This window comes from Panthera pardus, unplaced genomic scaffold (genome assembly GCF_024362965.1).
Source record: "Panthera pardus isolate Hobbes unplaced genomic scaffold, ASM2436296v1 HiC_scaffold_2, whole genome shotgun sequence".
Taxonomy (NCBI): domain Eukaryota; kingdom Metazoa; phylum Chordata; class Mammalia; order Carnivora; family Felidae; genus Panthera; species Panthera pardus.
The window spans coordinates 65761842-65777055 of NW_026526765.1; the positions used below are offsets into that span (position 1 = coordinate 65761842).

The 15214-nt window shown below is 40.1% G+C and overlaps 1 protein-coding gene across 6 annotated transcripts in view; it reads left to right on the plus strand.

Moving 5' to 3' along the window:
• Positions 1-15214, plus strand: part of ZNF346 (zinc finger protein 346) — a 32073-nt gene that overhangs the window by 4948 nt on the left and 11911 nt on the right. For 2 of the 6 annotated variants that reach the window (XR_008423776.1, XM_019450421.2), the window contains exons 2-5: positions 7968-8071; positions 8637-8729; positions 10484-10628; positions 14488-14721. The exons of 1 other annotated variant lie outside the window; for it this stretch is intronic. Coding sequence is in view for 4 of the 5 variants with exons in the window: in XM_019450421.2 (XP_019305966.1) it covers positions 7968-8071; positions 8637-8729; positions 10484-10628; positions 14488-14721 (576 nt within the window). In the remaining variant the exon portion in view is untranslated. The remainder of the gene's footprint in view (positions 1-7967; positions 8072-8636; positions 8730-10483; positions 10629-14487; positions 14722-15214) is intronic. 3 more of the 6 variants (XM_019450423.2, XM_019450425.2, XM_019450426.2) reach the window with 3 other exon arrangements.

A 15214-nucleotide genomic window follows, 5' to 3' on the forward strand; every position in this document is an offset into this window, starting at 1 on the left:
AGACTACACTGCCTAAACAGTCTGACCCACTGGTAGATTATGTCCAGCTTGCTTTTACTAGGATCTTTTGTTGTTTACTGCTTTCTAACTATAGCTGTACCTAGAAATCCACTACCTCCTAATAAGCAATAAGAAGCAGAGTTCTAAATAGGTTATATCTATCCCTGAGAACCAACTTCAGACAACTGATGAATTTCTGTGGAGCTGAGTTGAGATTCTAAGGCCCAAGCAATAGTAAGTCATGGGGCGCCTGGGTGGCTCATTTGGTTAAGTGTCGACTCTGTGTTTCAACTCAGGTCACGATCTCACAGTTTGTGGGTTTGAGCCCCACATTGAGCTCCTTGCTGGAAGTGTGGAACCTGCTTGGGATTCTCTCTCTCTCTCTCTCTCTCTCTCTCTCTCCCTCTCCCTCTCCCTCTCCCTCTCCCTCTCCCTCTCCCTCTCCCTCCCTCCCTCTTTCTACCCCTCTCTAGCTTGCTCTCTCTCTCTGTCAAAGTACATAAATAAACTTAAAAAAAAAAAAGGAGTAGTAAGTCATTATAGATTAGCAGTGTTCACCATTAATTGGAATATTGGAGATGGTTTAGTCACGCCAGCTATTCTGGCCCTAAGTATCCTAAGGCAACTTAAGGCACATTAAGTCACCCAAAGACAATTGTAACTTGAATTGAGGTGTCACGATAATTTTCTCCCCCAAATACTACTTTCCCTAAATTCCTTAAGTTTATGAATTATCTTGCTTCTCTACACCAGCTGTCTCTGTCCATACTTCACTGACCCTGTGAAAATCAGCCCTATGTCAGATCTCAGTCTCTTCCCCATACATCTAGTTGGCTACAATATGGATACAAATTAAATCCTGCCAATCATGTCTTATCATAATATAGGGAAGACACAAATGCAGTGAAGACCATATTCGTATGGCTGTTGGCTATTGTTATGGTCAATAAAGGTCATGGAGGGGTGCCTGGATGACTCAGTCGGTTGAGCGGCTGACCCTTTGGCTCAGGTCATGATCCCAGCATCATGGGATCAAGCCCCATGTCAGGCTTTGTGCTGAGTATGGAGCCTATTAAGATATTCTCTCTCTCTCTCCCTCCCTCCCTCCCTCCCTCCCTCCCTCCCTCTTCCCCTCCCTCCCTCTGACCCTCTCCCCCACTCATGCTCTCTCTCCCTCTCTCTAAAATAGGGGGGGAAAAAAGAAAGAAAGAAAAGAAAGAAAGAAAGAAAGAAAGAAAGAAAGAAAGAAAGAAAGAAAGAAAGAAAGAAAGAAAGGAAAGATCATTGGATTATGAGATCATCCTACATCAGTGTTTCAGCATCAGCATCCTTTATCCAGCTTTATGGGCTGAGATGTAGGGTCATTGACAATGGAAGCTTCTTACTTCCAGCAAGGCTGTGATGGAAGCCTCAGACACTATAGATCTTCTGTTGAAACAGTCATATATTGTTCCTAGAGACATTTGTGGAGGCCCAACCTAGTACCTTCAGCCTGTCCAATGTTGTTGTTTTTTTTTTTTTTTAAGTTTACTTATTTTGAGAGAGAGAGAGAGAAATCATGAGTGGGGGAGGGACAGAGAAAGAGGAGAGAGAGAATCCCAAGTAGACTCCATGCTGTCAGCATAGAGCCCAATGCAAAGCTTGAACTACCAACTGTGAGATCATGACCTGAAGTTGGACACTTAACCAGCTGAGCTACCCAGGCACCCCTCCAATGATTTTTCTAAGCATCAGATTTCTTATATCAAATCTGACCAATTTTGGAGAGCTAGTAGTGTTATGTGTGGATATCAGGGCAACCGAGATCCACATTCAGGCCACCTTCTCAAAATTTTGATAATTTATGAAGTTCTTTTTCCCAATGTGGATCTTAGCTTCCTCCAACCTTGTGAACCTTTCATGGTTTTTATGGGTCAGGAATTTAGGAAAGGCTTAGCTGGACAGTTCTCTCTCAGGGTTTGAAAGGCTCTAAGACTCTATCCCAGGGCCTCCTTCCTTTTCCATCTACACTAGGCATTCTTTTCTAGCCCATAGCCTTATTTATGATTGATATATTGATGATTCTCAACTTATATCTCCAGTTCTGACCTCTCCCTTGAGCTCCAGACTTGAATCTTCAACTGACTACTTGATATCTCTACACATATATCTGATAGACCACTCATGTTTAACATAGCCAAAGAAAAGTCTTAAATTCTCCTCCAAGGCTGTCTTCCTCCAGTTTTCATCTCATCTCAGTTTAGTTGCTCAAGTTCAAAACCTAGGAGTTACCCTTGACTCCTTCCTTCATTCTCTCACATCAAATCAAAGAAATTGTGTATCAGATCTACTTCTAGAACGTAATTCCAAATCCATGCACTTTTCTCTGTCTCCATTGCCAACCTCCATTGCCATCTCCATACAGTCTACTGACACAATGATCAGAGTATTCTTTCCAAAACATAAGCCAGATCTTATTGCCTCTCCTTGCACTAAAAACAAAATCCATAGTTCAAATCATGGCTTCTGAGGCCTTGTATTCATCCAAAATGATCTTGTAGGCCTCACACTGCCTCTCCAGCTTTATTTCCTACCACTTTTGTCTCATTCACCATACTCATGCCACATTGACCTCCTTTCCCTTCCTTGAATATGCCAAACTCATCCCTGCCTCAGAGATTTGGCACTGTCTCAGGCTGCAATACTATTTCCCCCAGACCTCCTTGTGGCTGATGTCTCCTAAGATGGTCTTCATTGACTGTGTTGCCCCCATCATTCTCTAGCACTGATTTTGTTTTCATAGCATTTCTCCCTCTCTGTCACTATTTTGCTTTTTATTTACTTTGTAGTGTGTTTTGTTGATATGGCCCCAGTGCTGGCACATAGAATGTATTCTGAATATATATTTGTGGACTGTGTGGATATACTCTGAGGCCAGAGAGGTGCCTCTTTATTCATTTAGTAGTTATTTACCAAGCTCCTGCTATGGGTCAGGTATCATACTAGATACTGGGGATACAAAGTCATAAACAACATGGTCTCTGCCCTGTTTAGTCTTTGGAAGTCAGATTCTGAATATCTTTGAAAAAGAATTTCATTGGGGCACCTGGGTGGCTCAGTCAGTTAAGCGTCAGATCAGGTCATGATCTCGCGGTTTGTAGGTTCAAGCCCCGCATCGGGCTCTCTTCTGTCGGTGCGAAGCCTGCTTCAGATCCTCTGTCCCCTCTCTCTCTGCTGCTCCCTCTCTCTTTCTCCCTCGAAAATAAATAAACATTAACAAATTATTTTAAAAAAAGAAATAAAGAAACTTAAAACAGTAAAAGAATTTCATCTTTAATTAAAAAAAAAGAAAGAAAGAAATCCAGCATCTCCAGGTCTGGAGAGGATGGCTGGACTCTTACTCCTGGGTACCATCTCCCCCTTGTGGGCTTTGCAATCCTTTTTTTTTTTTTTTTTTTTTTTTTAAGTTTATTTATTTTGAGAGAGAGAGAGAGAGAGAGAGAGAGAGAGAGAATCCCAAGCAGACTCTGTGCTGTCAGCACAGAGCCCAACGTAGGGCTCAATCTCAGGAACTGTGATACCATGACTTGAGCCAAAATCAAGAGTTGGACACTAAACCAATTGAGCCACCCAGGTGCTCTGAGCTTTGCATTCTGAGTAGCCTCTCATTCTCCCTTTAAAATAAAAGTTCTGGGACAGAACATCCGAGTCTTGATACCAGCTTAGGTCTTGATCTCAGGGTTGTTAGTTCAAGCCTCAAATTTGGCTCCACACCCAGTGTGGGGCCTACTTAAAAATTAATTAATTAATTAACTCTGGCCCAGATATGTTGACAGATCCACTTTCCTTGGTTTCTCTGAACCCAGATGAGCCTGGCAAGGTCTTTCACAAAAATTTACCAATCACCATAGGAGAAAAATGTGGAAATAAACAGATTCTAAGGGGCAGAAATACAGCCAGACAATAGCCTTTCTGCCCAAAAGGGCTGGCATAGATAAACTTTAGATCTTGTAGAGTAGGGAAAGTCACCTTAAAAGTTTCCTACCAAGAATCTCCCTCCAAGGCATCTTGGCCATGTTTTGCTCCAGAGTGAAAAATATAAAACGTGGGCTTGCTGTCCCCTCATGGTTTTCTGAACTCTGCCCTGCCTCAGATTATTGGTGTCATTATAGAACTCATGCCTTGGGTGAAATTTTACTTCTCCCCAAAGGTAAGGCTTAGTTCTCTGGGCCCAGTGATTAAAAACAAGCTAATATGGGGGCGCCTGGGTGGTTCAGTCAGTTGAGCATCCGACTCTTGGTTTTGGTAGGGTCATGATCTCGAGGTTTCTTTCTCTCTTTCTCTCCCCCTCCCCCCCTCCCCCTCCACCACTCACGTTCTCTCCCTCCCTCTCCCTCCCTCCCTCTCCCTCCCTCCCTCTCCCTCCCACACTTTCCTTTCCCTCTCTCCCTCTTCTCTCTCTCTCTCTCTCTCAAAATAAACTTAAAAAAAAGAACAGGTTAATATCATACGTACCTACAGTGTAGAACTTGTGTAATATGTTAGCTGATTTTAGGTGTTTCAAAGTCAGATCAAGAACAATGAGAAAAATTTTAACACATATCAAGTTATAGAATAAGAAATACCCTGGAGGGGCTCCTGGCTGGCTCATTCGGTTAAGTGTCCAACTTCAGCTCAGGTCATGATCTCACAGCTTGTGAGTTCGAGCCATGCATCAGGCTCTGTGCTGACAGTTCAGAGCCTGGAGCCTGCTTCGGATTCTGTCTCTTCCTCCCTCTCTCTCTCTCTCTCTCTCTCTCTCTCTCTCTCTCTCAAAAATAAATAAACATTAAAAAATTAAAAAAAAAGAAATATCCTGGAGCATCTAGCTGACTTATTTGGTGGAGCATGCAACTCTTGATCTTGGGCTTCAAGCCCCATGTTGGGCATAAAGATTACTTAAAATAAAATCTTTAAAAAAAAAAAAACCTTCACAGGTACAACATAGAAAATAATTAATTTGCTTAGAACCACAGGACCCGAAAAAGAATTTGACATATAACACTGACAGTGAGCATGCACTAAGCAGACATTGCACTGCTTTGTATGGAAGAACCACAAGGAGAATACATTCAATGAGATACAAGTTACTAGTACAGTAGTCTCCTTTATTTATGGGGGATATATTCCAAGACCCCTACTGAATTCCTAAAACCACAGATGGTACCAAACCCTATATACACTGTGTTTTTTCCTATATACATACATACCTATGATAAAGTTTAATTTAGAAATTAGGCACAGTAATAAGAGATTGACAACAATAACTTAGTAAAATAAAACAATTATAACGATATACTGTGGGGCGCCTGGGTGGCTCAGTTGGTTGAGCGACCGACTTCGGCTCAGGTCATGATCTCACAGTTTGTGAGTTCGAGCCCCGCGTCGGGCTCTGTGCTTACCGCTCAGAACTTGGAGCCTGCTTCGGATTCTGTGTCTCCCCCTCTCTCTGCCCTTCCCCTGCTCATGCTCTGTGTGTGTGTCTCTCTCAATAATAAATAAATGTTAAAAAAAATTAAAAATAAAAATATATATACTGTAATAAAATTCATGTGAATGTGGTATCTCTGTTTCTCTCTCAAAATATCTTACTGTGCTGTACTTACCCTGTGGTAACGTGAAATGATAAAATACCTATATGGTGAGATAAAGTGAGGTGAATGACGTAGGCATTGTGACACAGCGTTAGGCTACTATATTGATGTGTAAGAAAGATCATCTGCTTCCAGACTGCGGTTAAGTGAAATCACAGGAAGTAAAACTGCAGATGAGGCAGGACTTCTGTATCCTCATTTTATTTATTTATTTTTTTTTAAATTTTTTTAATTTTTTAATATATGAAATTTACTGTCAAATTGGTTTCCATACAACACCCAGTGCTCATCCCAACAGGTGCCCTCCTCAATACCCATCACCCACCCTGCCCTCCCTCCCGCCCTGCCCTCCCTCCCACCCCCCATCAACCCTCTGTTTGTTCTCAGTTTTTAACAGTCTCTTATGCTTTGGCTCTCTCCCACTCTAACCTCTTTTTTTTTTTTTTTTTCCTTCCCCTCCCCCATGGGTTTCTGTTATGTTTCTCAGGATCCACATAAGAGTGAAACCATATGGTATCTGTCTTTCTCTGTATGGCTTATTTCACTTAGCATCACACTCTCCAGTTCCATCCATGTTGCTACAAAAGGCCATATTTCATTTTTTCTCATTGCCACGTAGTATTCCATTGTGTATATAAACCACAATTTCTTTATCCATTCATCAGTTGATGGACATTTAGGCTCTTTCCATAATTTGGCTATTGTTGAGAGTGCCGCTATAAACATTGGGGTACAGGTGCCCCTATGCATCAGTACTCCTGTATCCCTTTGTATCCTCATTTTAAACAAAGGAAAACCACAGGAGGAGATTAAGTAATTTCTATAAAATCACACAGTAACAGTAAGTAACAGCGGCAGGATTTGAACCCAAGTCAGCATGCCTGGGGAACCCAAGATCCTAACCGTGGTTTGTACCATACACATTTAACTGGTATTAGATTATAGTTTATGTTTACTATATAATAACAGGATTAATTTACCTTTTTTCCTGAAGGTAAAAGATTATCCAGCAGCATCTTCTAATTGATACTTATCCTCCAAAACTTCTTTTCAAATCTTCTGATTTATTCAAAAGAAACCAATTTTTAATGTTTCCCTAATAAACACATTATTTCCATACAAAAAGAATGTTCTAGTCTTTTAATAACTAAACCCCAATGCAATTTTCTAACCAATTCTGTATGTACAGTTATACCAATGTAAATTCTTAAAATCAGAAAATGTGGGGCACCTAGCTGGCTCAGTAGGCAGAGTATGTATGTAACACTTGATGTTGGGGTTGTGAGTTTGAGCCCCACATGGGGTGTAGAGATTACATAAAATATTTTAAAAATAAAATACAATAAAATAGTAAAATCAGCAAATGCTGTTGATCTTCTAGTGGAATAAATTTGGGGGTGGCTTCATTTTTAATTCCACAGAAAATGTTCACAAATAATAAAAAGATAAAGAATTTATCATTACAATTTTTTTACAAAGAATGAAAAAATGATTCCCTTTTCAAGTCTTTCAATCTTTCTGATTCTATCTGGGAAGAAGTCTCAGGTGCTGCCATGTCTCAACACCTCTCTTCATAGTTGCTGCTCTCTTATTCTTTTAAGGGAGAGCTCCAAGCCTGTCACCAGTGTCTGGCTAGAATTATTTCATTTTTATTGGTATCTAGTTTAAGTTTATGATCTAAAGATTCATTTTTTTAAAAAGAAAGAAAAAAAAAAAACAAAACAGGAGGGGAGAGGCACAGAGAGAAGGAGAAAGAGAATTCCAAGCAGGCTCCACACTGAGCCCTAACACAGGGCTTAATCCCACAACCCTGGGATCATGACCCGAACCATAATCAAGAGTCATACGCTTAACCAACTGAGCCACCCAGGTGCCCTTAAAGATTCCTTTTTAAAAGAATTTATAGCATGGTGATTATAGTTAATGCTGTATTGTATATTTGAAAGTTGCTAAGAGAGTAAATCTGAAAAGTTCTCATCACGAGAAAAAGATTTATAACTATGTATGGTGACAGATGTTAACTAGATCTATCATGGTGACCATTTTGTAATATATACAAATATCAAATCATTATATTGTATACCTGAAACTAATACAATGTTATATGTCAATTATATTTCAAAAAAAATTACTTAGTAAAGAAAATTGCCTTACACAAAGTTGTAAAGTAAGTAATTAGGTAAGTGATGTGAGAACATAGCATGCGTCATGAAAACAGGTGAGGAGTGACAAAGCTTTGCCGAGATATGATGGTATGGCATTCCGTTACTCAGTGCCTGTGTTTGAGAGGGTTCAAAGATGGCACTGTTGAAGCAGGTTTTTAACTCAAAGATTTTTTTATTTTCCTCTCTGTAGTGGAGCACATGATCCAGAAGAACCAGTGTCTCTTTACCAATACTCAGTGTAAGGTTTGCTGCGCCTTGCTAATTTCTGAGTCCCAGAAGCTGGCACACTACCAGGTATGCCACTGTACCTTTGAATACTTTACTCCCCCCACCACACACACACACCAAAAAAAAAGTTTACTTTCCACACTCCGTGCCACGCCCTCACTTCCTTCTTAGCCACCCAGACATCACCTCCATGCATGTTGACTGTGACTTGAAGATTGACTTAATTTTTTGCATCTCATTTCTCCCGTCCAAATCAAGATCATTATACTTACGTCTTCCTTCTCAGCTTAATGTAGTAGAAAGTATGCACTTTGGCTTTAAATAGACCGAGTTAGAATCACAGCTCTGCTGCTCATCTTGGGCAAGAAACCTCACCATCTTCAGCCTTAGTTTCCTTATCAGTACGACAGAGATGATGATAATTTTCTCATAGATTGCTGTGAAGATTAGATTTGATAGCATTTAAAGTGCTTTAAACAGAGTAGGAACTCAATAAACTAGGTTTCTTCTCCCACCCTCTCCTCAAAATTTTTGTGAGGATGAATCAAATGAAAATCTAGTGTTTTTGAGTGCCTTGTTAGATATGAAATGGCATTTGGCTATCTTTGATCTTTTTCCTGGGTTCTTGCAGAGCAAAAAACATGCCAACAAAGTGAAGAGATACCTAGCAATCCATGGAATGGAGACATTAAAGGGGGAAACGAAGAAGCTAGACTCAGATCAGGTAATCCAGCTGCCATGTTGAGACCACTCGCTTCCTGATGAAACCAGCAGGCAGGTTGGTGTGGTGGAAAGAATGTGGGCTTTGAGTCAGACTGAATTGGCTTCAAATCCTAGCCATGTTGTGTGACTTGGACAAGTGTTGTTACTTCTCTGAGCCTTGATTTCTTCCTCCATAAAAATGAGGATGTTAATATCAACATTTTAGGATTTTTCCAACCTAAAATGAGGGAAAATTTATCAAAAGCACCAAACACACAGCGGCTCAGTATACGGAGCCATTGTTATGCATTACCACCCAGTGGTTTATTGGAGCAGGACTAAAAGCTTCTCATTTACTATTCAAGGAGAAAAAGTGGAAGGAAGCCAGGCTGCTTGCTTTCTTGAAATGGGAGGGAAAGAGCTGAGTTCAGCACTTGAATGTTTTGAATAAACAGGTGGAAGAAACAACTTTCCAAATGCCTGTTCTGATTGAGGTGTAAATGCATTGCTTTTTGGCTTAGAAATACTGTGAGAATTATGCTGAAACAATCCTAATCCCTCAAGGGTACCATTAATTTTGTTTTATGGGAGGTTGTTCAAATGTCATGGGATGAGAAGTAGCAGACTAGGGCCCTATACTAGCTCTGCAACTTACTGGTTTGATGACTTTGGGCAAATCACTTAATCTCTCTGTACTTTATTCATAAAATGGAGATAATAATTCCTACCTTTTAAGGGTATTGTAAGGTAAAATTACAATTCTTGATGGATGCTCAATGAATGAAAATTTACAGATAGCCTCCTATTACAGTGTTCACAGGCGTGGAAGGGCCTTGCTCATCCCTTCTCCAAATTCACTGGACCCATCCCCTAGTTGCCCTTCTGCTTGTGATTTAGAATTCAGAGAGACAAGATCAACTCTGGGACCCTAGACAAGTCACTTCACCTCTTTGTATCTTGATTACTTCAACTCTCAGGGTGGCCCAGTAGTTCAAATGAAGTGACTGACTTTCTTCTTCCTCTGCAACAAAGAATTATTTACTCTAAAATGTCAATAGTGCCAGGATTAAAAAATCCTCTTAGAATGAATACTTTATTCAGAGATCAGACCTCAGAGAGAGGCTGGGAGCTCTTACCATAGGCTTGAAATACATTGTTTTCTGGTGTAATCACAATCAACAAATAATATCTGCTTGTTCAACAAATCCTGAGTATCTACTATGTGTCAGACTCCAGCAGGGTGCTAAGGATAGGAAACAAGGATGAGTCCAATGGTCCATACCCAAACACTGCACTTTGGTTCACAGAAAAGTCTCTTAAGCTATGACACTGTCAGTTTGGGTGACAAGTGCTATGATAGAGATCTGTTTAATGTACTCTAGGCATGCAGAGGAGGAACAAGATTAATTATTTTCTGAATACTCACACAAAGCAGCTCAATAATTGTGTACTGAGTTGAGTAAAAGTCTCCCAGAAGAAGTGACATATATATATGAGTCTTGAAGGCTAAGCAGATATATGCCAGGCAGGAAAAAAGGAAGATCATTCTAGGAGCAAGAATGACCTAAACAAAGCAAGGAAGTAACAGGGAATAAAGTGGGGAATGGTGAGTAGAGCCTAAAATGAAGTAGCTGGAGAAGGATCCAGAAAGGTAGGTTGGGGTTAGTGTGTGAAGGGGGCCTTGAATGCCCATTCTTCTCTGGGCAATGGGGAACCATGGAAGATTTTCTGGCTGGGCAGTGGCGTGATCAGACCTGTGTTCTTTCTCCCAACCAGAAGAACAGCAGAAGCAAAGACAAGAACCAGTGCTGCCCCATCTGTAACATGACCTTTTCCTCCCCTGTCGTGGCCCAGTCGCACTACCTGGGGAAGACCCACGCAAAGAACTTAAAGCTGAAGCAGCAATCCACTAAGGTGGAAGGTACTGGTTTTCCTGAGTAGTGCTGTATCGGTACCCCTCCCATCCTCAGGGCACCAATGCCAATGTCCAGAATGCAATGCCTAGGGCCACAGACTTGGAGAGGTCGAACTTTTGAGAGTCCTTAAAAATACCAAAGTAGGCCCAGCTAGATTGAAATGCAGTCTCAGAGTTGTGCTCACCTAACTTCCCTTTCTTTGGTTACATCAGTTTTTCTTTGTAGAAGTGTCTTAGCCCTGAGCTTTTGTCCTGATGAATAATTATAATCGAGAGTGTCAAAGTCCTCCAGGCCATGCATACCATGAGAGCATTCTCTTAACCTCTCCCACTTAGATTTTTCCCTCCCAGCATTCACCTGCCATTATTACCATGTGTTCCAAGTTGAAAGCTAAATCCTTGTCTTTTTCGTGTGCTCAGGTTATGCCCTGTTCTCTTTAATCCTCAAAGCTGCCTGTTCTCCTCAAGACAGGGACTTGCTTTTCAAAGCTGAATACTTGAGTGCTGCCACTACTGCCCAGCAAGCCATGTTTGCAACTGCCATGAATTCATTCCAGTGCGTTGACTTCTAAAATAGTCCCCTTTATCTTGTCACCACTGTTGCTCAACCCTCGTTTTCATCTCATTAACTCCTGACTTTCTGGGATTTTTAACCTCCACTAACTGCAGTTAGTTGAGAATGAAAGTTCTTTGATTTTTATGTCTTTTTTTTTTTTTTTTTTTTTGTAATTTTTGCTTCTTTATCTTGGACCAGGAAGTAGACTGACTATACTATTTATAATACTTATTCTTTTTTGTAATACTGTATCATGAAAACAAGACAACAATGTTTTAGAAGACTTTGAAGATAAGGTGAAAAATTACTCATAATTATACCCTCTTAACACACCCAAATCTGGTTATTCATGCTATGAAACAACAGAATATGGACTTTGAAGCCACAGACATGCAGGTTTAAATCCTGATGCTGCTGTTTACTATCTATATGACTTAACTTCTTTGTGCCTAAGTTTCCTCACCTGTAAGACATTAATAATACTATCTATAGGTTGTGAGGATGAAATGTATTTAAGGAATCTAGGACATAATAGATGCTTAGTAAATGACAGCTGCTATCATTAGTATTATCACTGTCATTAAGATGGCCCACAAGTGGAATCCCCTTATAAAATGAAGTATTTGGTGAGGCATCTACCACCTGGAGCATGTCATTGGCCTTGCTTATGGTTTGTTCATCATTAAGTTATACTAGTACTGATTGCTTTTGTTTGAAGTCGGTGTTGGGGGGTGCCTGTCTGGCTCAGTCAGTGGAACATACAGCTCTTGATCTTGTGGTCATGAGTTCGAGCCCCATGCTGTGTGTAGAGATTACTAAAAAAAAATAAAACTTAAAAAAAATAATAAAGTCAGTGTTGGTACCATTCATGGTACCAAAAAGATTAAAACATTAGGCCAAGAGAAAATAGCTTAAGAACAAAAACTTTATAAGGTTATTTGTCTTTATATGGATTGATCTTTTCTATAAATGGGAAAATTCCCTGGTATATGCCAGGTCCCAAAGATTCCATACTTAAGAGGTTATTTTCCGTATTCATTTTCAGCCTTTGCCACGTACAGATATGCTTTTATATGGTTGTAATCATAGTGCATGTACTGTTTGTATCCTGCTTTTACTTTTCATTGAATTTTGTAGTTTAAGCACATTTCTATGTTTTTACATGAGTTTATAACTATATTTATGAAGTTAAACATGTTTCTAATGTGAAAGTAATAGAAGCATGTTGTAGAAAATAAGGAAAATACAGATATATGAAAAGAAAAAGTACGCATAATTTTGCCATTCAGAGGTAACCACTGTTAATATTTTGGAGTATTGTTTTTCCTATAATCTTTTGTTATGTGTATGTGTGTATATCTGTGTGTATAGTTTTATGTATGTACAGATTAAATCCATATATACGTGCATATAAACATAGAATACTTTAAATAACCTTATATTTATAAAAATGATGCATACTCATTATGAATAATTCTAGCTGAAATGATGCAAAAAAGTACAAAGAAGAAAGTAAAATATCCCCCAAATCCTACCACAGAGAAACACTGTTAATATATTAGTGACATTTCAAAATGCTACTACCCACATATGATTGTGCATATATCTTTTAACAATGATAACATCATATTGTGTGTAATTTTCTTTTATACTCTTTCTGTTTAATATAACATTTGTATTTCCCCATGTTATTAAAAACTTTTTCATAAACATTTTAATGACTTTATAATATCCTATCATAACACCATTCCTCTAATGTTGAACATTTTCTCCCTCCCCTTTTTTGATATTTATAAATAACAGTACAGCAAACATCCCTGTAGAAAACTCTTCCCATATTTCAAGCTATTTCCTGAGAGAAGACTCCCATAGTTATTTTTTGGATGTCCGTGAAGCGGTTCCTCCAACTTAACCGTTCACCTCTGATGCTTCAGTATCTTTTAAAGAATGGCCTTTTATGTCTTTTTTTTTTTTTTTTTTTTTTTTTTTTTTGCCTTTTATGTTTTAACGACCATTATTATCTCTTTTCTGATGTCAGAAGTCTATATTCATTATAGAAAAGTTGGATATTACTGAAAAGCACCCTTTTACTCTATGCTTTTGGCCTTTTTTCCATGCATCACCAGTATGTTTTTTCGTTTGTTTTACAAAATTGAGGACATAAGAAACAGATTTCTGTATAACCTGCTTTCTTTTTAATGTAACACCACATATTGAATGTTTTCTCATATTATCAAATATTCTACAACATGTGCATTACTTTTCAAGCAACTTGCTGAGCAAGCATCTGAGCCATCTGTCTGAGTGCTGCTGAGCCCCACTCCTCTTCCGCCATTGGTGGGGGGTCTAGGCCACATTTTTAAAACAGTGGTTACTGGGTTGACACCATTCTAGCCACATGGACTCATTTGTGAGTCTTGGCATCCACTTTATAAAGCAGCTGTGTGGCCTGCCAGGAGTATCAGGACATTTGTTGACCGACCCACAGGGGACTCATAACACACTCTGATTACCTGAATTCATTGACCAGAACCAAGGATGTTTTCTGAAGGTAAAAGCATGGACTATAGCCCTCCCTCAGGTTTCCCTACCACACTCTGGCAGCCTGGCCTAGCGAAGAGGGCACAGTCTTTAGGGTCACGCAGATGGATTCACTCACTACCAGGGTAATCTTGGGCAAGTCACTTTACCCATCTGAGCCTTGATTTTTCTCTATAATGTGGTAAGATGATATTTATCTCATGGGGTAGTTCTGAGGACCAAAGGAGGAAATATATGTACAAAGCATGTAACTTAACGTCAGTATCATCCTCTCTTTCTCCTACTCAGCCTAGAAGACAGTGTAACCCAAAAGGCCTCCTAGTACGGTTACCTTTTCTAAATGACCCTCCCAATCCTCAGGCTCTCAATTACTACATCTGTGCATTGGCTCCCAGTTTTTTGTCCCACTTGCTGTGAAGCTCTGGGGAATTCTGAGGGATAAAAGAACCAGAAACGTGTACATTTCTAGACTGTTATAGTTTGACAACTAGATAGCAGAAGTGCAGAACCTCCTCAGAATATGAGGAAATCAGGATTCATATGCCCAAAGTAGTGAAAACTGCTGACCAAAGTAGCTGGTCTTTGAGCTCTCCCAAATCTTGCCAGTTTTCCCAATTAGATAAGACTTTCACTGTGTGATTCACACAGGCAGTGCTACATCTGCAAGTGTGACTAGTGACCCAGCCTTTCTTTCCATTCAGCATACTCGAAAGCTTGGCACCTTCTGGGTCTTTTTTCATTGTTTCTGTTTGAACTCTCTCACCGCAGCTCTGTCGAAACGCCTTACAAACCCTTTCCTTGTGGCCTCCACCTTAGCCTTGCACCAGAATAGAGAAATGATAGACCCAGACAAGTTCTGCAGCCTCTGCCATGCGACTTTCAACGACCCTGTCATGGCTCAACAACATTATGTGGGCAAGAAACACAGGAAACAGGAAACCAAGCTCAAACTCATGGCACACTATGGGCGGCTGGCCGACCCTGCTGTCACTGACTCATCAGGTAAGGGGGCCCAGCTCACACCGAGAGCTGGATCAGGGGTTGAGCACTAGAGTTCTCCAGACTACCAATGCTGTCTTTTCCTCCTTACATCTCCCCTCGCAGGCATTGCACCCTCAAATGCCTGCAGAAACCAGATAGGAAATAAAAATAAGTAAATGAGCATGACCAGCTGAAGAGTGCATGCCTCTCCTAGCCAGCTCCAGTTAGTTATTACCATATCTTTCAGTTTTTCAAGGAATCTAGAAAGTCAGATTTGTTTAAGAATTCCCCTCATTTTTGAGGCACCTGAATGGCTCAGTCAGTTAAGTGTCTGACTTTGGCTCAGGCTATGATCTCATAGTTCGTGAGTTCAAGCCCCACATTGGGCTCTGTGCTAACAGAGCCTAGAGCCTGCTTCGGAATCTGTGTCTCTCTGTCTCTCTCTTTGCCCCTCCTCTACTTACATTCTGTCTGTCTGTCTCTCTCTCAAAAATAAATAAACATTAAAAAAATT